This window comes from Echeneis naucrates, chromosome 18 (genome assembly GCF_900963305.1).
Source record: "Echeneis naucrates chromosome 18, fEcheNa1.1, whole genome shotgun sequence".
Taxonomy (NCBI): domain Eukaryota; kingdom Metazoa; phylum Chordata; class Actinopteri; order Carangiformes; family Echeneidae; genus Echeneis; species Echeneis naucrates.
Window position 1 is genome coordinate 5,374,745 of NC_042528.1, and position 26,511 is coordinate 5,401,255.

The window sequence follows — 26,511 nt, forward strand, 5'->3', positions numbered from 1 at the left end:
TATTTTATTTTTTTTTGCAATTCATTAACTAAACAGTTGATTGGACAGATTAGGAACAGTCACAGTTTAGATGTGATTGTAGAAATCCCCAGAAGAGGGAGCCATTATTTTATGATGAGCTTCTGTGGCTGGTTATTGATATTATCACCGAAAACAGGAGACACATGAAAAATAACTCAAAGTGAAGACAGTCCATTAACAAAAAATAAAATGTTTTTTAATCAAAACAAGGCCAAGATAACATTTATGAGTTTTGATTTGAGGGTAAAGTCAACAATTACTGAAGCTCCAATGCTCAATAGCTGCCAGCAGGATGAAGTATGGCCTGGCTTAGTTTTTTTTTGCACTGAGAGAGCCGCGATAAGAGCAGGCTACTAACCGGCAGGTCATAATGACCCAGTCATGGCTTGCCTCCAAAAGCTGAGTCAGCTGTTCTTATTTTGAAGTGTAAAGTTGTTATGCTCAGTCATGTGCCACCAAAAAACACACTTGAGAAAATAACAGTCTATTGTTTCTGCACAGCAAATATGGGAAGGGAAACTCCCTAGGCAGAGAAGAAGAGCTGGTCTATGGCACTTTTGGAAATATTGGTGTGCTCTGAACAAATCAGTGTTAACTATGAGCAGTGCGGAATAAGTCAGCAATAAAATTCAACAGATCCATCTCCATTTCTGAAGTCAAGTCAGTTACGTGCAAACTCAGTGGTATTCCTCACATTGTCCCTTCACAGTGAATATGGCAATATTTAAGCACTAACTAAATATATAATGTTAAGATATGCAAGAGCAAATCCATCCATTACCGAGCTCCTCCAAGATTTGCATCAGAAGGTGAACTACTGATCTGTTCCAACTCTGAATGTAGATTTTTATCTTTGTCATCATGTGCGCATCTTTGGAAAGTTGATGGTTCTGTGCATGAGAAGTAGTGAGGAAGAGTGGCCAAGGTCAACGTACCAAGGATGGGGAAACTGCCAGCTACCATGAACGAGGCCATATAGTTACCCGTGACGTCCTTCAGAAACCCTTTGGGCAAGAGAGACAATAAAATAAATACGGTAAAGCAAACGTTGTGTGGCAAGTGTAGGAAATAACATTTTTCATGAGGCTGCAAAGAAAGCCTGTAAAATCCTGTAACTCCTTTAAGACTTGATCCCTCTGGCTCTCAGTGTGTTCCTACCTGACAGAGGTGTCCCCAGCAGTCCTGCACCACTCTCGATGAGCTGCAGCAGCCCCAGGCCACCCATCATCCGCTTGACACCCACAATCAAGGGCACCACCGCAAAAACCAAAGAGGTCAAAGCTCCGGAGCAGAAGCCATAGAGCAGGCTGATGACCATCAGTGCAGCATAAGAGCCAGACAAAGAGCTCACTGGCAGCAGAATTATGAACGTTCCCGCCAGAGTTGTCCATAAACTCAGCAGGTGGATCAGACGGAAGTGTCCCAGGTCGGCAAACCAGCCCGATGCTACGCGGCCCAGGATGTCTGTGGCTCCAGCAGCAGACATGACAAAAGCAGACTGGTACTCTGAGAAGCCGACTTGGCGGCTGTGGGCCACCAGGTGGAAATACGGAACAAAGTAGCCGACGTTAATTAGAGTGATGGCTGCGGTGTAGGTGAGATATGGCCTCTCCAAGAGCAGCGGCAGCTCCAAGTAGGAGGAGACTCGCTGCAGCATGGCAGCACATGACGTCCTGCCCTCTGAATCCGTCTGGGGTTTAAAAAAAGTGAGGAAATCATAACCAAACTATAAATCCTGAGCACATGATCAGAGTTATGTGATTACTGAAAGATTTTGAAATGTGAGCAGTGACCTTTTGTTTGACTTTGACACGTTTCTGTGGACGGACGAGAGCCCCGCAGGCCACAATGTTGAGGCTGAGGGCCCCCAGAATTAACAGGGCCCCGCGCCAAGTGTATATCTCCACCAGAAGCTGGAAGAGCGGGTTGAAAGCAAAGGAGGAGATGCCAATGCTGGAGAACGCCACTCCCAAGGCCAGAGTGCGCCGCTGTGTGAAGTTAGCCATAACAGTGGCCACCATGGGAGTGAAGATGAGCCCCCAGCCTAAACCTGGAGGATAACAGAGGGAAGGTGGGAGGTTGATTTATTCTAAACGAAAGACGTTGTTGGTGTCAGACTTTAAAATAGTTAACCTGAAATGACCCCCATGGTGAGGTAGAGATGGACAAGGCAGGTAGCCTGTGAGGCAAGTATGAGACCGAGTCCAGCGAGAAAGCCCCCCGTCATCACCACAGCCCGGGTATCATAGGCATTACACAGTGCTGCGCCCAGAGGACCTGCAGAAAGACACAAATAAACAATTGCAGCAAACCCACAAAATACAGTGAGTTTTGCTTTAGTCTTCTGTTGATGCTCATTGTTGTACTGAGCCTGTGACATTTTCATCCCTAATGACGAGCTCTCTGCTTGTTTCACCAGGAGTGGCAATAAAGTTGCCGTCATATATAACTGTATGAGCTTATTTTGGCTCTAACAAAAGCAAATGACATTGATACTGGGTGACACAGTCCATGTTTTATGGCTGCGCTGCACTTTACCAGGTTTGTAATCCACCCTGGAATAAAAAAAAATAAAGTCTGACTTCAGAGTGTGACTCTGTTTGCACAAACTCTTTTGTACTCACTAAAGAACTGCTGCGCTGCCAGGCCCGTTGAAGAGATCCAGGAGATGGCCTGAGCGCTTTCCTCAAAGTAGTGGACAAACTCCACAAAGAAGACCCCCAGGCTCCGCATCAGGCCGAACACAAGGCTTGTACTGATGAACAAAGCGGCGACCAGCACCCAGCCCCAGGCTTTATCTTGGCCCTTAGCCTCATCGCTCCTGCTCTCTGCTTTGGGCTTGTGGTCAGTCATGTCTGAGACAGGACCTGTGAAGGTAACGTAAAATCCAGGCCGGTGGAAGGTGGAGTAGACCAGCAGAGAGTGAGATCACCTTTAGCAATAGTGCTCTTAGAGCCCCTCAATGGCTGCCAAAAGCCACCGTCATTAACTTCACACAGGCCAATACGTTTCCTGGTGGTGTCATATAAGTGTGACTCTTGTGAGAGTGCATGGATAACTACTGATAGAGGAAAAAAAAAAGTAGTCAACTTTCACTACACTTTTTTTTGCCTTAGAACAGGCAATGCCACAGAAAACAGGGATACATGACCAGAGTTACTTCCGCAGTTTTCTGCTGAAGGTTTCTCGTCACTGGTCAGTTCACATTGTCAAAGTCCTCTGTATGAACGTAGAATTCAATCCAGTAATGACACAATATGCTTCTTTTCACATATGAGGATAACCACATTGTGCAGAATTTGTCACATGTAGTTCACTAAGCAAGCACACATCTGTCTTTCAGCCTTTGACACAAGGTTAATTAATGATTTATGAGGTCCGTTAGCATTTTTATGTGTTTCAGTTAACTGGGAATTCGTACGGTGTGACAGCTGTGTACTCTAAGTTAGAGAAGTGTTACTGGGATCAGAAGGTCACTGATATTGGAGGAAGAAATGAAGGTTGGTGGGAGTGAATGAACAGTGTTAGCACAAATCTTTAGGGATTTTCAGCAGATGTGCCCTTCCCCACAGCAAAAGCTTCTGTATTTGGTTTGATGATGACATCTAAAAGTATCACAAGACTAAATATCTCAGGTTATGGTTTGCTAGATTCGTCAGTCTGTTGACATACGGATTTGGGCTAATAAAAGAGAAATCTAATGCACGGCTCATTTATCCATCCACTCACATGCATTTGCTGGTTTCTAAGAAGTAACAAAGTAACAACTCTGTGAGCCTTATTCCCACTTTGGCTAACTTTGGTGGTCGTGGTTGAAGTGTCAAAAACTTCACTGCAAAAAGTAAAAAAAGATTGTATCATACTGTAAGCAGTTATAACATTTACAATTCATTTTTCATTACTAGGTATTAATCCATCTCATCCATCTTCTACCGCTTTTCCGTTTCCGAGTTGCGGGGGGAGCTGGAGCCCCAGTTATTTATGTAAAGTTAAAATAATAACTAAGATTACTTGCACTGCTCATTGAACAGAATATTCCTGTCCATTTCTTTATTTCATAAGTTTGCTTCGTAGCTTGCACAGCAGTGAACCAATCCTTTCCTGAGAAATGTCACCCTGCTCAATGCTACAAGAATGAACATGCTCTCTAAATTTGATGTGCATCAATCAGAAAAACTAGTAGTAAAAAAAAAAAAAAAGTTTGATACCAGATTGCGTATATATCTAAATTTGTGTGGGCTGTGCAGTTAATAACGTGACTGCTGATTGCGAAACCAAAATGTTACAGCACGAGAAATGAAGGAGCTTCTCTAACACCAAATTTCAGTGGAACGTGATGTTTCATATTCAGTTTATCATATGCTCTGAAAATCTTTGTTTTCTGAGAAACCAATACGGGAACTGCAGCTAACTCCTCACCACTTAAGTTGAAGATGGTGAAGTGTGTTTTGTCACCCATTCCAATACAGAAACCTCCAATTAGGACATTTATCAGACCGATACAGTGGAGATATCAAGGCAGTTGTTAATTTAAGCTATGGCAATGTTTCATTCACGTCAGTGTACTTGCACACAGACGCCAAAAAAAAAAAAAAAAATTGAATAAATGTGGTCATGTGGGCAATTCAAATCAAATTTATCTATGTAGCACCAAATCATAGTAGTGGTACTTCACATAAAGAGGTCAAAGGTCTAGCCCAAACCCATTGAGTTATTAAAGAGACCTAAAAAATTCCAGCGAAATTCTGTCATTCATAAATAAGTTAGTCTAAGCAGTTTTTCAGTAAAACTGTAACCTTTCCACAACGTTTAAATTCTCAATAAATTAACTAATGAACTAAACAGGTCATTATGTTTCAGTTCATTGGCGAATCAACGACTGTTTCAAAAGCAGTAGGATTGACCACTCACCTGGATAGACCTTCACTCATGTGAATTTATTACAGCCGAACCTCATGGATAAGCTGACTATCGTGAACGCGCACCGGAAACTGTGCTGCGAGTTCCAGCGAATCGACGTCGCTCCAGAAGGCGCATGCGCACTGGCTGCTACCCTGAGGGGGACGCTGTGAAAACAAAACAAAAATGAAATATATGACTGAGTCTATCACGATAATAAGTCAACAACTCAAATGTAGGTCACAACAATTTAGTCTGATTCTCTCTATAATGAGTATTTTACTGAAAGCGCGTGAGTGAGGCCGGTTAAGTTTCTGTGCGAGCTGAACTCATTCACATGTTGGGACCAAGTGAAAGTCCAGACCGGCAGACTCCGACCCCGGTGCGGACTCCACTCACCGTCAGCCCCGGGTCGGTGTGTCGGCTCATGATCCATCGGCAGCGGCTTCACCGGGTAGGAGCTGCCGGACGTGAAGCGCCTTCCCCGCAGAAATAAAGTGCTAAGTTCAACCGGAAGCATGCGCGAGCTCCATGGTCACGCGCACATGGGACTGGATAATAATAACTCAAACATCTACAAGTATTTGTGGAGTTTTCTTCTTTTTATTCAAATGTATTATTCTTAATATTTTCTTATGACATTCTTTTTGTATATCTATATATGCATGCTTTTATTGATAGAAATCTCATGGCTGTTCATTTCCACCTTCAACTGCAGTGAGCCAATGGAAGGCTCATGAAAACAGATATGCCACATACCTAAGGATCCAACCCTGCCAACCTGCAGGGACGGGACAGGCAAGTTGCAAGTTTACAAAGTGAAATAGACAAATAAAAGTTATCCATGAACTACTCTGACGCGTCAGACAGGTTTTTGGTGCGCACGTAAACATGCATGTTTTAAAAAACCACGGTGATCGTACAACAAGTCAAGTTCTACCAGCCTGCTCAGCTATTTGAAAATGAACCTCATAACTCATGTTGGAGGGTGGAGGTGGAGATGAGTTGAGACAGAGCGAGCTGACATGAAACAAGAACAGAAGTGTTCAGGAGAGAAACACTAGAGGGAGGCAGCCACAAGCTCAAAAGATGTCAACCTCGCAGACATAAGTAGGCATGCTTATTGTAGGTGGACTCAATTCTGTGCAAACACACAAACAAACAAACAAACAAACACAAACGCTGACTGCAGAAATGCTGTTGGCCCGTTGGAGTTCATTCCTGTTCCTGTGCCCCGAGGAAACAACTGATTAATATTTTAATTTAGTTTGAATAAAATCCCTCAAAGTTGAAATGAGTTGCACTCAATTCCAAGCTAATAATCACCTCCTGATTTTTCCTAATTTATGGCAAACTCTCTCTAACTTGTGCGAACCGATTTGAGGTCTAACAGGGTGTGATTGTTCCCAATTTAATAAAAAAAATATATGTCAAAGCTCTCTTTCTTCTTTTTTTTAGCAGCCAATGGGGGATGAAGGTTGGAAAGTCCCGTCAAACTTCCAACATTTGTCTGCCGAGCATGGACAAAAAACCCCACTAGCCACAACTCATCAGGCAGCAGGAAACTGGGATGACAGAGGGTGGGAGAGTTCAGGAGTCTGAAGCCCGTCCACAATCGCCCCCTTCACCTTCAGGAAGCACCAGTGAGTTGGACACGTGTTGCCGGCTGGTAGTATGTGTACTGGGTATTAGGACCCTGAAGGAAACAGGTGCCTTGTACTTTATTGTTTCCACACCAGCATTAAAAAAAAAACTAAATTGAGAAATATGGCGGGACAGAATATGTGATTCATCGGTAGAAAGACTGTGTTAATGAGAGGAAGGAAGTTCAGGGAGGAGAAGGGCTGAAGAGGGGAAGCACACTAAAACAAGAGAGCTTTGCTGCAAATTGTTTTGCTTCAAGAGTCTGAAAATACAAGCAGTCTGATCAGCAATCTGGAATCTTTTTTTGTTTCTGGATATTCTGTTGTTCCTATACATATATATGCAATACATATACGCATATGTCCGTATACAATAAATAAATGGGACACAAACACCAAAAGTCCAATTGGTATAAAAATGATTTAATTTAACCATCTTTGTCCAGCAAATGAGCTCACATGCATACAAATTTAGCATTACTGTTAATAATCCTTTCCTTATTTTTCCTTTCTCATAAAAAAAAAACAAAACAAACAAACAAAAAAGAACCACATATCTTTTCATTGCTAAACTTTATTCTCACTAACAGCTAAGTCCTTTGCCTGCTTGGACCATAAATCAGATATCACTGCAGAACTCGCAGGCCCCAGGCCTCAAGGATAAGATATATCTGAGTTAAATACATGTTTAAAAAGAAAACCTCAGTATCTTGACACTGCTGTAAGTGCTTCTCTTTACTCCCACATCCACCGCCTCTTCCTTCCTCATAATCTTCTTAATACTTTATTTATCCTTCTTTCAAACTGTTCACAAACCCACAATTCTGCAAAATTCAGTGCACACAACCTGAAGCATAAATCCTTTCTTTCCATATCTCACTCCCTTCTTTCTTTCCCTTCGCAAACCTTCGAAAACACTTTTCATAACATCATCTCAATTTCACAAAAGCCACCCAGGATTCCAAATGGACTGATAATTTTCACACTAATAATATTTTGGTGTGCTATGTTTGCTCCAAACTTTAGACCTCATCCACCAACATGCTTATGCTGAACGTTATTTGAGATTGTAATCAATTTTGGTCTCATCCAACTAGTGCATTATTCAAATGTATAAATCATCACAATGTACTGAAAACGCAGGAGCCAATTCAATTACCAAATTTCACAATTTCAAACAGAATGTAGATGTTATTCTGCTTGTCCTGACAGATGAGCCTTCAGCAGGCCTGCAGTATTGGCTGATAGGGCTCAGTCAGGACCTTGTAGCGGATCTTGGTGTTGGTGACGGCCCCATGTTTCTGCCGCAGGTGAAGACGCAGCTGGCTCTTGTGGCGGAAATGAAGGTCACACTTCTCACACTGAGGAACAATCAGCAGGGTAGATAGAGGTTATTTATGACAGAACAACTTCCGATGATGTGGTGCCGTTGCCGAAACAGGCGGCGTTCAGACTCACAGTGTACGGCTTCTCTCCGGTGTGGATGCGCAGATGGCTCTTAAGGGTCTGCAAGTGGCGGAAGCGGGTGCCACAGGTGTGGCAGGGGTAAGGCTTCTCACCTGTGTGAATCAGGACATGGGCCCTGAGGTGGGCAACCTATGGCACATGGACAAATCACACACAAACTGGTTAAAGAAAGATTTCTATCTTAAAATATTATCATGCCACAGTCCCACTTTGGTTTCAGGTATGACATGTTTTCTGCACACAGAGAAAGTAACATCTTGAAATGAATCTATTATCTAATCCTGTAATTACAGTTATTTCTACAAGACAACACATCGTGCATTGTCGTATGAGAGAAGATGATTATGTTTGCTCACATGACATCTGTGTTATTAGGAGTTAGCCTTCACCTGAACAAATCGTGCGCCACAGGTGTCACAGCGGTACGGTTTCTCCCCTGAGTGGATGCGGGAGTGAGTCTTCAGGTTGGCTGGTCGGTTAAATTGGGCACCACACACATTACAGCGGTACGGCTTCTCACCTGTCAGGACAAAAGGTCATTCTTACTGTTAGCGGCTCTAAATTTCTCAGGACAAAGACAGAGTGAATGGGAGGGGGGGTGATTCTTTCCAAAACCTTACCTGAGCAGGCAGTCTTGGTTCCTTGAAGGTTGCCAGAATAACAGTAGGGCACGCAGTAGTTCTCATGCTTGATTGGATGCTTGTTGTTATTGGCAGCTTCTCTATCAGTGGGATCCAGTTTTGGGAAAATGGTGCAGGGTGAAGCTGGAGAGGGACACAGAATATAACCAGAAGACATTTAACACACCTGTGCACTGACTGGGATTCTATGTTTTGGCAGAAATTATGTGAATAAGGTGTTTAAATATTCAGTTTCTGATGCGTGTAGGTGATTTGTTTTATACCTCTTCCCTCCTTGTGATCGGGGTGCACTGTAAGGGGATGCACAGAGGGGGGTGGCCCGAGGGGAGGGGCTCGGCCAGAACCCTCGTAGCAGGAGGCCTGCCCCTGTCTGATGGAGACATTCATGAATTTAGATGTGTTTTTATTTCTCCTGGAGCCTCCAGGGTTCAGATTCCATACTATCCCAGTTTATACCAGGCTCTTACCTAATAATCTGACCAGGCACTTCTCCAGACCACGCCTCTGTTGGGGCTTTGGGTGTCAAATCCATCCTGTCCATGATGGGCGAAGCTTGAGTTTGGGGTTCCTCCATCTCCTCTTCCTTCACAGTAGTCACAGCACAGAGAGGGTTGAGGACAATATACTTGTATTTTTTCCAGTTGCAGGCTTTTGGGTCTGGTGTGGCTTTGCTGTCACTCTAGAGAAATAAAAAAGACAGATGACATTCACATTACATTACATTACATTTTTAATGCCTTCTGGTATTAGTTTTCAACAGCGTGATCAACAACATCTACCTACCACAAGGTTTTTGTTACAAGTGTTGGACTCGGCTGGTGAGTTTGGTTGGCAGCTGGAGCGGGCGGGGCTGTCTGGAGATGGGGTCGGGGTGCCTGTGAGTGGAGACTCAGGCTCTCCTTTTAGCTCCTTTGACCTGGGCTGGCTGGAAGGGAAAGCCCCTTGCTTGAGAGAGCCTCCACCCTCTCCAGGGACCCTGCTGGAGAAACAAAGGAAGTGCTGTAATGAGCTAAAATCTGTCAACAGACAAAGGCACACAAACACACACCGTCAGCAGACACACTTGTGGCATTCTGTAAACATACCCTCACACACGTTGATATACTCCACTTGCCAAGATCAACTTTTGAATGCACGAGAAAGTTGCTGCTTTTGTTTTATTACCTTGTTGCCCCTGTCATCGGTCCTGGATAGGGTAGGTCACCTCCTTTGGCGGCGACAGAGGCTACAGACACTCTGGAGTCCAGCTCCAATTGTAGGTGTCTTGCACTCATATTCTCCCTGCTGAAAAACAAATAACCTATCAAATCACTCAGGTCGTGTAAGATTAAAGAATATTTAACATCCAATTGAAATACAGTGGATGCCTCATACAGCATTGAGCTGCATCTGTCCTGGTTTGACTAAAAATGCTCTCTCCAGGCTCTCACCAGTGAAGGTGCATGAAATCCCGGCAGGTATCAGCCACGTGGTCCATCTGCAGGTAGGCTGCAGCAGTGAGCACGCCTGGGACAACACTTGGTGTCAGAGGGAGACGGGAGGTGTACATGAAGTCCAGCAACAGGGAGACACTGGATGGGTCTAAGGTGTTGGGTAGAGACACAGTCATCAGCTGCTCGCTGCTGCCACCACGCCCCTGAAGCAGCACACGGCGGGAATACAGCGAGTAGAAGAACCCACTGAAAGGAGAGACAGGAACGCAACAATATTTTATGTAAGATTTGTGAATGATCTGAGAATAGTGACAACATGTGTTTTTGAAGGGGGGTAAAAATAGAGATCAAGGGAAGGATATCTCCTAAGTAGAAAACAGGAAAAGTGAAGGAGACAATATAGAATTTGGACAAACAACATGAGTCAACATCACAGAGGACTGTGTCATCAAGGGAACAAAGAGGAAACACTGTTAATTTACACCAAACACAATAGGCAGCATCATCAAGGAAAATTGCAGCAATTGCAGAAGAGCCCAACTCCTGTCTAGCATAAGAAAGCAGAAGAACTATTTTGTGTAATGTCCCAGTCTGTGCGCTGACCTGCAGGCCACAAGCACAGCATAGTGCGCCTGTAGGTGCACGTTGCCAACGACCAGGGTGGTGTCAGTCAAGATGTTGCGGTGCCGGAGCTCGTTCAGGTTCAGCAGCACATCGTTGGAGTGGCGCGTGAACTCCTTCACGTATCCCTCAGCCCTCAGCTCCTGCTCCCTGTTGACCCTGAATCCTCCCAATAACTCCATTGTGTTTATCTGTGTTCATCAAAGGGAATTAGACAACATAAGTAACGATGCACTGCATGATTCAGTGAGAATGCATGAATTGAAATTGAATATCTTTGCATGACAAGATCCACAATCAGAACCCACCTATATATAACTGATAGAATAAATAGACTGGAATGTCCCAGACACATCTGTTAGGTGAGACCAGCTCCCTACTCGTACCTGCAAAAGGTGAAACAGAAGAAACTTCAGTTTACTCCATTTGATTTTAAAGATGAATATTTAACTTTGATATGAATTCACAATTGAAGGGAGTTGCAAATGGCAGCAAACTAAGCTTGTTGAAACACTAAAAGCGGAAAATGTATAATTTAGCAGCTTTAATCAAGAAATATATCTAAAAGAATTAATTAGTCAAGCAAAGCAAGCTGTTAACCAAAAGCACATAAAAAAATCTCCTAAATCTTTCCCAACTCACCCCGACCAGCAGGGACGAGAACTAACGTGCACCACGCTGATGTCAAACTCCCTCGGCTTGGTGTTCAGTCTACAATCAAAGACGTGAAGAGGGGGCTCACCCACAGCTTCCACCGGCTCTGACTAACAGTGTGAGGGGTGGCTGAAGGGAGGGAACTCTTTATAATGTTGTGCAGGAAGCCCCCGTACAACCAGAGCTGCTTGTTTCCTCCTTCCTCAATGGCCCACGCTCACACTGGAAACAGTGCAGGAAAAAAGTCCCGGCCCAGGCTCCGGACTCCAAGTATTTTTAGTGGGCTATTAGTTTTTCTAAACCCCCATAGCTCTGAGCAAAGTAATGGCAGGAAAGCATGGTGTGTTTGTGTGCCACATTGAAAAAATACATATGAGGACCCTTGGGGAGCTGCAGTACGTGCCTGCTATCCAGGGGCAAGCCAGAGGACATCAGGCTTCCCCCACCAACGCTTTCCTACCCTTCACAACCCTCTCCAATGGAGAGGAAACTGGAAGACCAACATACTGTTAGATAAACAACTTATGCCAGTGTCATCACTGAGATTCTGTCTCCCTAAAACATTGTGAAAATATAATGAATATTTGAAAATGTTGGTGCATGACTTTACTTTTAATTGGGATTTGCTTGAGTTTTATTCAGATATAGACAACGGTGGTATTCAAAGACAAACTGTTTCATTGCAGAGTTAACTAGTTGAAGTAAATGGGGATTAATGAATGCTCCACAACAGTGTCCGGAAGCTACTGGCTTGCTGCCTGAGAGCAGAGGCGTTGTGTTATGAGGACGAAGAGGAAGGAAGCAAGACAAAATCGATGGTTCTAGATGGGAGACACCTTCTTGTGGTGCTGAAAAACAACCTTTACCCCGCCCTGACTGAGAAATGTAACCGACAGATGTGCAGGAACTGCCCTTAAACCCCCCCCACCCCCCTCCTCTTTCCACACACACACACTTTTCTGAATGCATCCTGCAAAGCTGCTCAGAGACATGGATGAAAACGCCTGCGCAGGACATCCGTCAACAATAAAGCGAGGGAGGAGAAATGGAGATGGAGGGGTCTACGGAGCGAAGGGACAAGGACCCAAAGGTCATGAATGAACCAAAAACAAGCGGAAAGTTACCTCATCCTCAGCAGCCTTGGGTTCATCGACATGCCGGCACGGGACAGTTAATTGAGGCACTGCAAATGTGAACTATGAACTGTGTTTCCTTCACATCAAAGTGTTTCACAGAAGAAAACCTTGCACAAGGAGGAGAGAAATATCCAAGGTTGACTGAGGTTAGATAAGTGCTTCATGCACAGAGGAGCTGGCCAATGTGCTCACTTGATGAACAAACACACTAATATTGTCCCTCATAAGACCGAGGAGTACGTGCCATTCATATTTACTCTGAGATAAATGTTCCTTATTTCATTTTGGGCTGCAACTTATGGTGCTTCTATTTGCAACAGTGTCTGGTGACCCTGAAAAATAATATACTATATCAAATTAGATTTGTCTTATTTCAGAATTTAGGTGGATTATAAAAAACTGCATACCAATAGTGAATTATTAAAAGTTTAAAAACAAATGAATGAAAATATGCCAATTATAAAATGCTCTCAGAGAGTATAAACGTGTGCCAATGCCAACGACAAACAACATACACCAGACTTCAGAAGAAAAAAATTACATTCTGATCAAATGATCTGGATCTTCCTCAAAATATTAAAATTAAAAAAATCCATAATTTTTGTGTAATCAAAAAAAAAAAAAACGAACAACTTGTAAAAGACTAAATTATCTTTTATGAAACAGTATGTTTTTTTGAACAGCTAATGCGTAAAATGTGAAGTGAAAATCAAACATGCTTTTATTTTGATGTGAATCCTTTGAAAATGTGAATCGGAAGTGAAGTGTTGAAGTGCATGGAGTGTAACGCTCGCGTGCTTGTCCTTGTGCTTTGATTTGTTTGGATGGAGGTTGGCTCAACTGTGTGTGCTTTGTTAAAAGACAAAAAAAAAAGGAAAAACCATAAAGGAAAACAACAATTAACAAAACAGAGAGGGAGATGTAGGTCTCGGCTACTTCCAGGCATTGTGAGAAGAACGGATGGGGGGGGCGGTTGAGGAAAAGTGAGAACATTACTAAACAGGTTCAGCAATGGACGGAAACCATTGAGTCTAACACGCTGGCAAAGCTGGGCAATGCTCATTGTGATTTCCTGCTTCTTACCCTGTCTGTCAGTGCCCATCAATGACCCACTGGCCTTGTTTGAGATTACATTAACCTTTTAACTGTCAAATTGAAAACTAATGAGCTTGGACTTTTTTGAGGGTGGAAATTGCATGTGTAACATTCTCGACATGTATTTAATAGCTGTCACTCGTGTGACAGAACAAAGACAGGGATTCCCCCTTGTTTTTTGGGTTCCTGGTTGCCTAGACAGAACTATATCATTCATCTGATAATATATGGACTGAAGCCATGCTTTGACTTCAAATCCCCTCGTTGGTGCCAAAGTGTTGATGGTTCCTGCTACAATAACAGATCTGCCTAAACTGCTTCTTCCTGCAATTGCAGAGGACTCAGGACATATAAGGGCAAACGGCACAGAGCTACTGGAAGGAGGAACAGGAAGAGGAAGTGGGGATATCCCAGTGAGCAGCCTTGTTTGTTTGTTCACTTGTTGGCAAAGACAGAGTAGGAAATAAAAAGATAAATGATAGTTATCAAACCCTTCCTGTGAAGGCATACTTTGGGGAATGCAGTGGTCATTCAACATCGTATTTGGAGGAATGGGAGGAAGGAGAGACAGAGTGGGGGTAACAGTTGACCCAAATCTCATGAACCGCAAAATAATCAAGCTGCTGGAAGAGAGGTAAACAAGTGGGTTTATGGAAATCCTACATGTTCAGTGAAAAGTTACTTTTACAACCAAATCCCCAACTAAAACAACCCTAAGTATAAATTTGATTTGTGTTTTATGAACGCATATAACAGGAATTAAATTTTGACAGCATCCTTAGTTTCCTGAGACTATTTATTTTTGTGGCATTTTTCCCCAAAACCCTAACCGTAAAACTACAATGGGCTTCTTCGGTCCTGCATAAAATTTCAATAATATATATTGACCTTGATAAACTTTTTAAAGTTTCATATTGTTTATGGTTTAGTACAGTTAAATGTTATCCATATAAACAGCTCAAGTTATGTTGTTATGTTATGTTTAATATATATCTATTGTCCTTCTTAGGATAAGTCCGTACACCTCTGAATATAATCAGATTTTTATTAGGCTTAGATTTGATGCTTATTTTTATTTTCTTTCTTAATGCACAGAATAGAAAAGTTATTCTAATGGTACACACAATAAAAACAAACAAACAAACAATTGTGGGACAGCTTGCTTCTGCATAAACTTTTTGTAGGCTTGACTTTACATTGAGTTGCTGCTATTGTGCCTTTTCTGTCTTTTGTACTATTTGTCAACATTTTATGTCTAGATAGTGTTTATTTCACTGCACTGAGGATCTGAGAGGAATTCCCTCTGTGTGCCACTTTGATTTATTCATTGGGTGAGTTTTACCACAGTTGTGGATTTGAGTTTTCCAAATACAACCCAACAGGGCAGCATGTGCATGATATGAAATGGTTTTATTACTAAACGATATATCATGATTAAATTATTAAATTATTATTCTTATTATTATTATTCTTAAATGATAACCCCCCCCCCCCCCCCCCCCCCCCCCCCACACACACACACACACACACACACACACACACACCTCGCCCCCCCTCCCCCCAACTGCTACGTCAGGCGTCGGGAATGCGCTGAGGAGCAGCCGCTGCTGTCGAGGCCTCCGGATCCGTGACAAAGTCGGCGAACGCCGGCGCAGCTGGGAGAAAGTTATTTGGGAGAAACTCCGGGCCACCTTGGGACTTCCATGCGGGGCTGCGGGTTGTCTTTGTGCGGCCGGTTTCAGGCGGTAGGTGTCGGTTTTTATTCGTCCGGTTCCTCCCGAGGCTGCGGGGGAAGTTAGCCCCGAGCCGGGGCACGAGCTGTGCGCGAGCTCCGAACAGGCTAACAAACAAGTAAACAAAGCCGTTATTGAAAGTTGATTATCGGTGACTGTCGTCCATCACGGCCTGATATTTAAAGGTGATTATCGGTGACTATCGTCCATCACGGCCCGATATTTCTGCACAGAGGTGTGGGAGTGCTAAAAGGACACATTTGGACGAGCTCACCGGACAATCGGTCTCTGTCGGTCCGTTGTTTGCTGTGCGGAACCAACGTTAAAATCAGGGAAATGAAGTAACTCTTTGTTGTTGTTGTAGTTGTTGTTGTTGTTGTTTTTGTCTTGGTGTGTTAATTTTGACCCCTGTTATGTCGTTCTCAAACCCCAGATGAGACCGCAGAGAAGAGGGGAGTCACTGTAAAGGTAGGTTACTGTAAAACGGTAAGAAATGCTAATGTGATGCTAATGTGTTGCTAATGTCGGTTAAAGATCCTGTTCGGGGATAATGTCACATCCCTTTTCTTTATTATTTCCTCACACATATCGACCCAAAGCATGTTGTATATTTGTCGTTTTGTCTATTTTAACTGCCACTCTAAGCCTCATTATGTCAAATGTGTAATGCTAATAATAGTCTTTCGCCTTCAAAATAAAAGCCCGGTTGTTACAGAATAAGAAATATTGTGATTAAAATTGGAAATAGTCATTACACAGGGTGACCGACATCAATGTTCCCGTTGAGGCAAGATTTTGGAAATACTTTGTGTATTTTGATCAGATTTCCTCATTCCTGATACGTGTGGGGTTGAGACATTTTATTTTTAAATGAGAAAAAACACCGGATGTCCTCTTTGTTTACACCCTCTTGCTTGAGTCTCGTCGCCTTCATCAACTTTGACATTTCATGGGTTGCTACGCCTCCTTTGCATCCAGCTGGAATAATAAATTGCCCAAATGGTTCAGCTTTGTGTTTTTAATCACATAGAAACCTCACAATTGGCTTTGAACACAAGCAGTTGAGATACATTTCCTGGCCCAGACATCCTCGGATTTGAGTGTGTGCTTATCCGGATTCAGATAGAGGCTTAGTTCAGGTCGACAGTGGAGGTGGTGGCCACTCTTTCCTCTACACAGTGAGTGTGTATGTCACTGAGGCCCATCCTGGCATGTCAATGTGTAATGGTACTGGCAATGAACCCAATGAACAGAATTCAAAAAGGAATAAAAGGTCTAAAAGAAGCCTAAAGCTTAAATCCCATGATCAAGCACTGTGTTTCAGTTTGGCTGCATCATCCTCTCATCCGTCATTATAATCCTCTTATCAACAAGGATTTAAGTCTGCCATAAAACCACATACAATAAATGGGAATGGGCTATTAATTTCTCCTCCCTGACAATGCCGATTTACTCTATCTGTCTCTGTGTTTGTTGTCACTTGGTTATTGTCTCAATCACAAAGTTTCTGATGAAACTTGATTCCTTTGTACATGGATTCGCAATTCATGTATAGTCCGTCACTCTTGAAGTGATAACTAGAACGCCAAGCCTTCCTAGGGCATCTTGCTTACAATAACGGCAGTGTTTGTTTTCCTCTCAAAAATGTGTACGCTGAAGAATCCATGATCAAAAGGATTTGGCTGCCAAACACTCAAGACCTTTTTGTTTCCATTCACAAAGACCCCAACTCGTTGTTATTCAAGGTTCAACATTTATAAAATGCAATGCAATATATTAGATGCTTTTTTTTTTGGTTGGATTTATCCTCTCAGGCACAAGTCAGCACTTTTCAAGCTCAGCTGTTGTCCAGTGTTATTATTTATCCCACTGAGAATACAGACTATATTGTTATGAGCCAGGTGTTCACAAGTGTACAGACGCATATCATTACACAACATTTCCTGCCTTGTTTTTGTCGCCGCTTTATTTGGAAATCAATAATACTGGTGTGTAAATACTCAAAGACAATAACCATTGTGGAGGATATCAGGCAAAGGACAGCAACTTGCACCTGTTTGTGTATCTGTATATGAGAGTGTGTAGTGTGTGTTCTCTGGATTAATTTTTTTTTTTTTTTTTGCATGAGTGTTTGTGGCTCACAGCAGACAAACACACACAAACGTTTTGGGGCAATGTGTGAGCCTGCTGGAAATCCCCATGTCTTTCAGAGTGGCCACTCTCTTCCTGCTCCTCAACTAGGAACCTATTGTTCAATCTGCGTGACCCTGTTGCCATCGGAAACATACTCTGAGGCATCCCCTGGTTTCTATTGGTTACATATCACAAAAGATACAGCTGTGTTTATGTAAATTATGGCTGAAAGCTGAAAACAAAGTTGTGTAAACTCCAGAAACCGTTTCTCAGTAAAAAAGAGACAACATGCAGAAGTACTAATTGGCCATCAGATAGTATTTTATGATTACAAATGAACTACAATAAGCAGTTATTTTACAAAATAAACCTTATGATCAGAACATAATACAAACTCTTTATTCCTCCTTCTCATATCAGAAGCCTGTTATGTCTGGTCCCACCTGGCTTCCTCCGAGGACTCTGGACAGCCCGGAGCGAGCCATCCCCCAGATGTCCCATTCTGCTGGGTCAGCAATCTACCGAGCCCCCAACAAGAAGGGCGTGTCCGACTTCAGGCCAAAATATAGTCCCTACGACCAGAATGGTGGAGGAGGAGGGTGCGGAGGCGGAGAGATGGCCAATCGGTACATGGCTACTGGGCCGACAGGTATGTCCAAAATAATAGCTCCATGAAGTCAGGAACTTTGGATCTGTTGAGATCACTTTTGGATTATTTCATATTTCAGAATTGCACTTACTGTTCTGAATATACAAATGAATCACTGTAGAATTGACATGTTTAGCGTTTGGTGAAGTCCCACTCTTAGTAGGATTCACTCCGCCTTATTCAAACTGCACAGAAATACACACATTTGGAAAATCATGTAGTTACTAATCGCTGCCTGAAATGTAAATCTATATACAAAGTTTAGCAGTAAGCCTCAAACATCATCATTCTAAAGAAAAAACGGCGCAATGTCTATCTTCTGTCACATACTTCCTAAAATGTTAGTTATTGAGTCCGTATTAAACCCTCTTTATCTGACTGCTGTTATTAGATTGGGCTGATACTTGGAGTTATTTATACACAGAATGAGAACTGAGGATCACATCAACAGGACACGTGTTAAGAATAGACCTCTTTGTGAGCAGGAGGAGTTCAGTAACTGATAATACTTTAAATACACATGCAGGCATGTCAATATTGCTTTAGGACAGACTTAAAAGAATGTGATCCTATTATTTTAAACAAGACCTACCTTCTGATGTTGTCTTTTTAGACAGTAGTTGTCTCTGTAAAAGATTACAATGCTTTTTGATAAATATTTGCAGTGTCTTTTCCTTTAATCAATAGGTGGGCCCATCCATCATCCGTCTGGTGAGCGCTATTACTCCCCTCCCCATGGTCCCAAGGAAGAGCGTAACTGGAGCCCTCACATGGACAGCTATGAGCTGATGGTAGGTACACATGTGAGCTATGGTGGAGAAATGGGGGAAGCATTGGAACATTTTTTTTGTTTTTTGTTTTTTTTTTACATTTCACCACACTGTACTAACATGTTTCTACTGGTGTTTTGATGTTAGCATCGTGGACCTGATAAGCCAGTCAGCTATCACTCTAAAATCGATGCTGAAATCGACTCCCTAACCAGTATGCTCGCTGATCTGGACAGCCACCCACAGGATTCCAGCACGCAAGTAGGAAAATGCAGAAACTGCATGCTTACAAGTCATTTTTTTTTATGCTGTACATCCTTATATTATTAAACTCTCTTCCCACAGCTGTACGACAATGTGCCTTACAACAAATACCTCACAGCGGATCACTATAAGCCTGCACACCAGAGCGCAGTCCCTCCTCAGGGTCGTTCATCCATGGGTTACCCCCCTCACCTGCAGAGCCAATACCACCCGGCTCCCCCTTATCCCAGCGAGCACCAGACACCTCAGTACTCCACCTCCCACCAGCAGGACTACTACTCTTCCTCTTCAACCCCTAAACCCTACCCTCAACCTGTTCCAGCCTCCTACACCACCGCATCAACTCCCACTGGTCCAAGGTTCAGCGTCCAGGTCAAGACTGCACAACCTGTCACCTACTCACAGACTGGGAGGCAGGCTGAACAGGCCTACACCCCCCCCCCCTCCTCGCCAGCATGTGTCACGCCCCCCACCCCAGACTCAGGCAAGTCCTCAGGGCTGGTACACTCCACACCCCAGTTCACAAGCTCAAGATTTGCACTCTGAGATGGGATACAAGGGGAGTGGCTCAGGGTCTGGAGGAAGAGTCAACCAGGGTCCCATATCAAAGAGAGGAATGGAAAATAATAATCCTGAATCGGGAGCTTCACAGAGTCCTGCTTATCTGTCCAGCAAGGTAGGGGTGCAAACCTGCATCTATAGTCTGTTTTAAAATAAAAAGAGAGCTTTAAATGAGATTTAAACATTTTTGAAAGGGCTTTCCTACTCTGTATTGGTGCGTTTTAGTCAAACCATATCCCTATGTATGACAAATATTAAAATAATAATACACTTGAAAGAGCTAATTTTAAACGGCTTATGATCTTTCCACAGGTGCACTTCTATTTAAGAGAATGTTTATTTTCCATTCGCTCTGTATTACACAGGGAATAACAGCAACAAGGCCTGAGGAGGAGTTGGATCGACTCACCAAGAAGTTGGTGTATGATATGAACCACCCACCTACAGAGGAGTATTTTGGTAAGTAAGTCCCATCTCATAACATTAATGACCTATGACGACGCAAAATCTGCGCTAACCAAAAAATACCTTTCTCAGGCCGCTGTGCCCGCTGTGGTGACAACGTGGTCGGCGATGGAAGTGGCTGCATCGCCATGGAGCAGGTGTTTCATGTGGAGTGTTTCACATGCATCACTTGCCACGCCCGTCTCCGAGGGCAACCCTTCTACGCTCTAGATAAGAGGAGCTACTGTGAAAGTTGTTACATTGTAAGTGTAAAGGCTACAGTATGACAAAGGCCTAATTTTATTTATAGATTATTATATTTAAGCTTTGGCTGCTAGAATTGGAGAGCTTCCCATAAATTTAAACTGAATTGAATTTTATTCCCATGCACTGCACACAGCTCCACTTTCTTGATCAAAAATTTGGTTGCTTTATATTATACATTTTCCTTATCAACAGTAATGTATAATCTACTTGTTTAAGTGTAGCTGTATCAGTGCTGCAGTTATCCTGCTCTTACTTTTATTTTTATGTACAGAGTACTCTGGAACGCTGTTCAAAGTGCTCCAAGCCCATCCTGGACCGTATCCTGAGGGCCATGGGAAAAGCCTACCATCCTCGCTGTTTCACATGTGTGGTGTGTAACTGCTGCTTGGACGGAGTGCCCTTCACTGTGGACGCCACCTCTCAGATACACTGCATAGAGGACTTTCATAGGTATAAGCAAATTCAGTACACTAATCTTCACATAGTTTTTGATGCTATGCCTTTTATTTTCTTTAAAGCAAAAGCACAGGCCACTCTTCTTTCACTAAGTGAAAACCTTGATACTTGCTGTCCCTTCCAGAAAATATGCACCCCGCTGCTCAGTGTGTAGTGAGCCCATCATGCCTGAGCCAGGCCAGGAGGAGACTGTCAGGATAGTGGCTCTGGACCGCAGCTTCCATGTCAATTGTTACGTCTGTGAGGTTAGTCACAAAATACCAGAAACACCAGCGTGTGTTTGTGAGGCTTTGTAAGGGCCAATTTGAACATGCACATGTTCAGTTTTAGTTGAAGCTTCTTTTAAACTATTTAGGTACCTCAGAAGTTCATAAGATTCAAACTAATTTATGGAAACATTCTGAACTTGCCTGGAAAATGTTGGATTAAATTACCATATATTAGCATATTCTCCACAGTAAGAAGTAAAGATTTAGTGTGGTGCTTACTACAAATATTTGCTGTGCAAGACCAAATGAGTGTTCGGATGAACTGACTGAAGTGTCTGTATTCGTCAGGAATGTGGTCTTCTGCTGTCGTCTGAAGGAGAGGGTCGTGGCTGTTACCCGCTGGACGGCCACATCTTGTGTAAGAGCTGTAGTGCCCGACGCATCCAGGACCTGTCAGCCAAAATCTCCACCGACTGCTAACAGCTCCTGTGTCGACGCCACCTTTTCTGCACGCTCACAAACATGTGACTAACATCACAGACAAGATACGTCCCGGCTTCGTTCTGTCGAGTGAATCACATTTTACGTTTTTCTATGTGGTTGCTCTGATCATTAGTTGACCATGACAAACATTGGTCTAGCTCCCCCCTTTGGTCTGAAACTATAATTTCATCTGTCGAGGAACATTTCTTTAAGGTTACTGGTTTAAATGAGAGTTGCACTAGAGCCACCACCTCATTAATTTTATTTCATTTAGATGTCCCACAGAATTTCCAATCTCAAATGTTACTCTCAAGAGCTGCCCTGCTTTTTGCGTTAAGCTCAATATTAGTATGACAGTAGCCTGACCTGCAGGCAGCTTGGGCTCCACTTCCCGTTTATTTACAGCGGTACTTCCCACCTAGTAGCTTGTACATAATCACATGAATTGTGAACTGATAAAGACAATGCAAGTGTGGAGATTTGACAGATTTATGCCTAAAAATGCATATTTTTGTAGAGAAGCAGCAGAAACGATAATGCAGCTCATGCAGACCTGTCTAAATGTGGGGGCATGTACAGTAGATGTCTAGAAGTGCAGAACTGCCTCAAAACAAACATTTCAGAAGCAGCAACTGTGACTGCACAGGAGAGACTGTGTTGGTTTGACAGTGAAACTGATTTGAACAGCGTGTAGGCTTTAGTGCAGTAAATCTTTGTGATGCGTAGCCTTGTAGGACAAGAAATGTAGACGAAAGGAATGTGTAGGTAACTTTTCAAACCACAAACCATTTTTAAAATTCTCTTCAACTTTCTCAATGCTAGTACAATATTTGAACAGATATCATCATTTAAACATTATGATACCAAGTTGTTAGGCTGATAAGTTATAACTCATTACAGGGTTGTTGTTGTTGTTGTTTTGTTTTGTTTTTTTTGCCATAACCCAGAATAACATTTTGGAATGTCTACTTTACAGAATTTTGCTTTGGTTTTGTTTATTTTTTGTTTGGCTTATACTTGACTGTTACATTGAAGACGATGGTGCAATGAAGTCAAATAATTTCCTCTGTCTAAAGGAAAACAGGGTTGGTTATGTTTGTGGCTTGAAACCATCCTATTAAATTAATCTTGAGCCTCATGTGAAGAATCTGTAAATGTGGTGAAATTATGAAACTAAAGTTGTGGTAAATTTAAAGGATATTGCATATTGTTTATACTTTACATTAGATGAAATAAGTGGAGTTTAATTTGATGCTTTTCCCTTTACAATGAAATTGGAATGTAATTTTTTTTTTTTTGCATTGCAAGTCCTCACATGTGGATTTTGTATTTGTTCTTCTTTGCACTCGTGGGCACAGTTGTCATTATCTGAGACGTTCGAGCTACAGTATTTGTTATGATTGTGTTTAGCCGTTGTCTTTCCGTCCTCATTTTGCTTATTTTGTATATGTGCAACGTCAAGGGCTAGACATTTGAAAGCCTTACCTCAAGGATGTCATTCAGTCTCATAATCTTTCTCTTTTTTTTTTCTTTTTTTTTTTTTGAAGCTGCATTTGTCTGTGAATTCTTTAGTGCTCATGCTAAAATCGTTCAGTTTTCATCTCTTGCTAATTTATCTGCCATTGTATATACTGCGTTAGCACTATTCAGTTTTTGTTTTTTTGCTGCCATTTTTATTATCCCGAATCATGTCATCTCCAATCAATTCTTCATCTTTACAGTGTGAAATAATGTGAATTGAAGCTTAAGGTCAAAACCCACGGTACTGCAGCAGACTTAATTCTGCTGATGGATTTACACTGAGGAGGAGCAGGCTGTTTTGTACTGAAGAGACAGATAATTGAAGTAGAAATGATGTTTAGTTACAGGAATGTGAGAGCATGTGAACCCAGGGATGGATTGTAATGAGATGGGTTGTAGAAGCATAATTTGATTATTAAAATGTCAACAAGTTCATCGGTGTGTTTGTCATTTTCTATACACTGTTATCGCTGGATAATCAGCATGCAGAGTGGATCCCATTGTGTTGCTTCATGACAACTAAATGAACCATTTTGCTATTTGGTGTGAAATTGTTTCTTGGATGTCTTCATATAAACTTCATTTAAATCAAAAAACTTTACATCAGCCACCAACCTTAAATTATACAGCCCTATTTACCGGAAATTAGGATATATGTGGCATCTTGCAGTAATTGACACAGTTAGAACAAAGTGAAGCAAACATGGGTTAATGTACAGCCTGAAATTAAACACTGAAGCTTGTCTTGTCTTGTGTTAACACGAAGTAAATGTCTTCCAAAAGAAGTTACGGCAGCCTGCTTTGCGCTCCCTTTGGGAAAGGGGAAGATGTCGCCGCATCATCTGCGCTCTGACTCCCACCTCTTCCTCCTCCAGCTCGGGGAGCATCTGGTCTGCTCGTGTTGTCATCAGTTCAGACATGAACTTCAACAAGAGAGAGTGATCAAAGTCCTAAAGGAGCAAAGAAACTTTTAACTCAATCTGAAAATTAAAAATCACCAGATCCTAAACAAATTTGGTCATATTTGATAATCAGACATTTCTGTTATTCGAACCAGTTCAGTCTTCAATGTGAAATAAAGCAGTGAGTTACCTCGTTGTTTGCGAAGTCTGCTCTCATTAATTCTGTCTGCGTGTCTCTGCCTGGAGCACCGCTGATCGGCACCAGCAGGGCGGAGGAAAATAAAGCCACCAGAAGAACCTGCACCTCAAAGCCGAGCATCTCCACCTCAAACAGCAAACTAAAGAGTCCTCCTCTGATGTTTCCTGGTTCTCGCTGCAACACAGATGATGTGCAAGGTGGCAAAAAAAAAAAAAGCTCAAATAACACAGCCACCAACCAACCAGCAGTGCATGAGCTGTTTGTTATCACTGAGCTGGAGGTGTTGAGCTGATATATAAGTCTCTTCATCCTCAAATCCTCCTCATTTCCAAACCAACCAGAGGATGTGATTGGTGGAGATGAAGAATAGCAGCAGGGGAGTGAAAAGGTGTGTCATTGGAAAGAATAAATACATCATTAGCCATGACAGCATGGATGAAACAGCTTCCCTCACACATCAAATAAACCTCCAAGACCTGACTTTTAGGCCAATCAGCGCTGATGATCTGATAACCAAACAGCAGCAGCCTTATAGGTGTCATGCACCACATGAGTTCCTACACGCTGTGCAGCTTTATTAATAACACAATGTGACTCAAATGTTAATGAGGCTTCATGGAAGCTGTCACTTAGAGGCAATGCAAAACAAAAAGGGAACATTTGAACCTGAATATTAGACTGCAAATAAAATATTTGATCCAAGTATTTTGTTTGCAGTCTTGACATAGATGCTGTGTCCGTTCAGCAAGAACAATTTCTAATTGAACATTGTAGTTTTTAATCCTTTTATTTAGACTTTTCACTTCAGAAGCAGGTGGAAAAAGGGGGGAGGGTCACAGGTCACCACCAGGACACCAATTAAACTTAGCTCAGTGGTTTTCACCATGAGCTTTGGAACACCAAGAGGTCCATCGATCAACTTGAAAGGTTGATATAGTCTAAGGGGAAGTCAATTTTACTCTCAGGAAGTCCAATAGCAAAATTAAACTTCCGGTCCAAAACATTCCCAGGTTCTTGCTCGGCCCGTGTTTGGTCTGTGTACTTCCACATCTGGGAACATTCTGGTGGTCACAAGATTGAAATACATAAAATTTTCTGTTTGGGTGCCAGAATTGTTCCAGATATGGATGTAGCTGACTATCCTGTTGTTCATGGGCCAGATTCGGACCTTTGAAATGGTACTATACTAGTCCAGAAGAAAATAACTGTGGGGCACATGATAATCTGTGGGAAAACGTCTCTGCAGAAGGAGCTTGTACTTCATATACTTGAAGTGGCCTGATCAGATCTCTCCTCACTCCTCGATGCAGTATGTGTGGCATATAAAATACCTGCAACATCAATTTTGATCGTATTTTTCCGCTTCATTTTCTGTTTCTGCTCACAAATTTGAACTTTAATCTAAAATAAAATCATAAATGGAAATAATACGATCAGCCACATTCATTTTCAAAACTGTGTTTTTCACACCAAGCAATGTGCCAAAAAGTGGCATTAAGCAATCACATTTTTAACTAAGCCTTTAAATAGACAGTGACCTTCTCTGCAGCAGCGTTTCCCTGTTTCCTCTCCACAGGACTTGGAGTAACATTTCATAGTGGACCAAAGAGGATGAGGATGTCGTGACTGCAGGCATCCAGCCATGTTGGAGGAGAGGGCTCCAACTCTGTGATGATGACACATTTCACACCTGCTGCTACATGATATAAAATAATGTCAGCAGCTTGTCAGGGATAATTAAAAGTCTCCAATTTTGGATTACGAGGCAGCAGTTCAGAGGATCCTTCTTTCTATAATCCAGCAAATACAGTCTTACTGAGATGCACATTTCTCTGCCATGTCATGTATACTGGCAATCTTCTTACATTACTGTTTGAATGATTATTTATCCCCCCCCCCCAAAAAAAAACAAAAAACTAAATGCTATTCTAGTTTGCTCCTAAAGTGTTTGCATGTGTCAAGAGTTTGAAATGAAAAGGTGAAAGAATGTATATTTAAAATATATGACTGAAAATAGTCATAATAGTTGGATTAGCACAGTGAATGTCATTTTAACAACACGTAAAATTAGATTACAAATTGGAGTCATTTTGATGAATATATAGGTTGAAGTCATAAACTTTTAGGTTTTTGTTTCTCGCTAACCGAATAAATTAAACTGAGAGGTAAATTTATACCAGACTGAGACTGAGCAGTAGATGTCACTGTGAGATCGCATTTTAATTCAACACCAAACTTTCACTCATTCAAATAAAAATGCAGCTGTTTATGACGGTGAATAGAAAAAGACGACTCGCACAAAGAAAACGC

General features: G+C 42.2%; 4 protein-coding genes across 6 annotated transcripts; 1 reads left to right on the forward strand and 3 right to left on the reverse strand.

Moving 5' to 3' along the window:
- Positions 1 to 59: 59 nt before the first annotated feature.
- slc16a13 (solute carrier family 16 member 13) lies at positions 60 to 5,489 on the reverse strand. 2 transcript variants are annotated; one of them, XM_029525836.1, is made up of 7 exons: positions 5,320 to 5,489; positions 4,933 to 5,087; positions 2,646 to 2,888; positions 2,155 to 2,298; positions 1,815 to 2,071; positions 1,180 to 1,711; positions 61 to 1,025 (listed from the first exon to the last, which is right to left on the reverse strand). In XM_029525836.1, exons 3-7 carry the CDS (start codon positions 2,872 to 2,874, stop codon positions 799 to 801), a joined length of 1,389 nt encoding a protein of 462 aa, XP_029381696.1. In that variant the 5' UTR covers positions 2,875 to 2,888; positions 4,933 to 5,087; positions 5,320 to 5,489; the 3' UTR covers positions 61 to 798. The 2 variants fall into 2 exon arrangements, with proteins under 2 accessions (XP_029381697.1, XP_029381696.1); XM_029525837.1 differs by lacking the exons at positions 4,933 to 5,087; positions 5,320 to 5,489 and having other exon boundaries at positions 60 to 1,025; positions 2,646 to 4,917.
- A 1,476-nt stretch (positions 5,490 to 6,965) lies between these two features.
- Positions 6,966 to 11,490, reverse strand: bcl6b (BCL6B transcription repressor). 2 transcript variants are annotated; one of them, XM_029526605.1, is made up of 12 exons: positions 11,368 to 11,490; positions 11,034 to 11,111; positions 10,708 to 10,916; positions 10,102 to 10,350; positions 9,836 to 9,955; positions 9,455 to 9,647; positions 9,139 to 9,350; positions 8,935 to 9,041; positions 8,651 to 8,794; positions 8,420 to 8,550; positions 8,022 to 8,159; positions 6,966 to 7,924 (listed from the first exon to the last, which is right to left on the reverse strand). In XM_029526605.1, exons 3-12 carry the CDS (start codon positions 10,905 to 10,907, stop codon positions 7,784 to 7,786), a joined length of 1,635 nt encoding a protein of 544 aa, XP_029382465.1. In that variant the 5' UTR covers positions 10,908 to 10,916; positions 11,034 to 11,111; positions 11,368 to 11,490; the 3' UTR covers positions 6,966 to 7,783. The 2 variants fall into 2 exon arrangements, with proteins under 2 accessions (XP_029382465.1, XP_029382464.1); XM_029526604.1 differs by having other exon boundaries at positions 9,455 to 9,650.
- A 3,708-nt stretch (positions 11,491 to 15,198) lies between these two features.
- trip6 (thyroid hormone receptor interactor 6) lies at positions 15,199 to 23,529 on the forward strand. Its single transcript, XM_029526860.1, is given in 12 exon segments — positions 15,199 to 15,355; positions 15,777 to 15,811; positions 17,897 to 18,125; positions 18,813 to 18,916; positions 19,043 to 19,156; positions 19,241 to 19,594; positions 19,596 to 19,835; positions 20,086 to 20,179; positions 20,258 to 20,427; positions 20,703 to 20,881; positions 21,012 to 21,132; positions 21,445 to 23,529. Coding segments are annotated over 10 exon segments (1,728 nt in total). The 5' UTR covers positions 15,199 to 15,355; positions 15,777 to 15,811; positions 17,897 to 17,905; the 3' UTR covers positions 21,577 to 23,529.
- Positions 23,530 to 23,855: 326 nt separating this feature from the next.
- Positions 23,856 to 24,321, reverse strand: sst5 (somatostatin 5). The gene is made up of 2 exons (XM_029526938.1): positions 24,193 to 24,321; positions 23,856 to 24,050 (listed from the first exon to the last, which is right to left on the reverse strand). Exons 1-2 carry the CDS (start codon positions 24,319 to 24,321, stop codon positions 23,856 to 23,858), a joined length of 324 nt encoding a protein of 107 aa, XP_029382798.1.
- Positions 24,322 to 26,511: the final 2,190 nt, after the last annotated feature.

Excerpts from the sequence above, each read along its gene's own strand:
- slc16a13 (XM_029525837.1), bottom strand. The coding sequence starts at position 2,874 with ATGACTGACCACAAGCCCAAAGCAGAGAGCAGGAGCGATGAGGCTAAG. Across the intron at positions 2,072-2,154 it reads CACCATGGGGGTCATTTCAG|GTTTAGGCTGGGGGCTCATC; the intron begins GTTAACTATTTT and ends GTTATCCTCCAG. Across the intron at positions 1,026-1,179 it reads GCTGGGGACACCTCTGTCAG|GGTTTCTGAAGGACGTCACG; the intron begins GTAGGAACACAC and ends TCTTGCCCAAAG.
- bcl6b (XM_029526604.1), bottom strand. The coding sequence starts at position 10,907 with ATGGAGTTATTGGGAGGATTCAGGGTCAACAGGGAGCAGGAGCTGAGG. Across the intron at positions 9,042-9,138 it reads GTGCCTGGTCAGATTATTAG|ACAGGGGCAGGCCTCCTGCT; the intron begins GTAAGAGCCTGG and ends TGTCTCCATCAG. Across the intron at positions 8,160-8,419 it reads GTGGCGCACGATTTGTTCAG|GTTGCCCACCTCAGGGCCCA; the intron begins GTGAAGGCTAAC and ends CATGTGCCATAG.
- sst5 (XM_029526938.1), bottom strand. The coding sequence starts at position 24,321 with ATGCTCGGCTTTGAGGTGCAGGTTCTTCTGGTGGCTTTATTTTCCTCC. Across the intron at positions 24,051-24,192 it reads CAGACTTCGCAAACAACGAG|GACTTTGATCACTCTCTCTT; the intron begins GTAACTCACTGC and ends TTGCTCCTTTAG.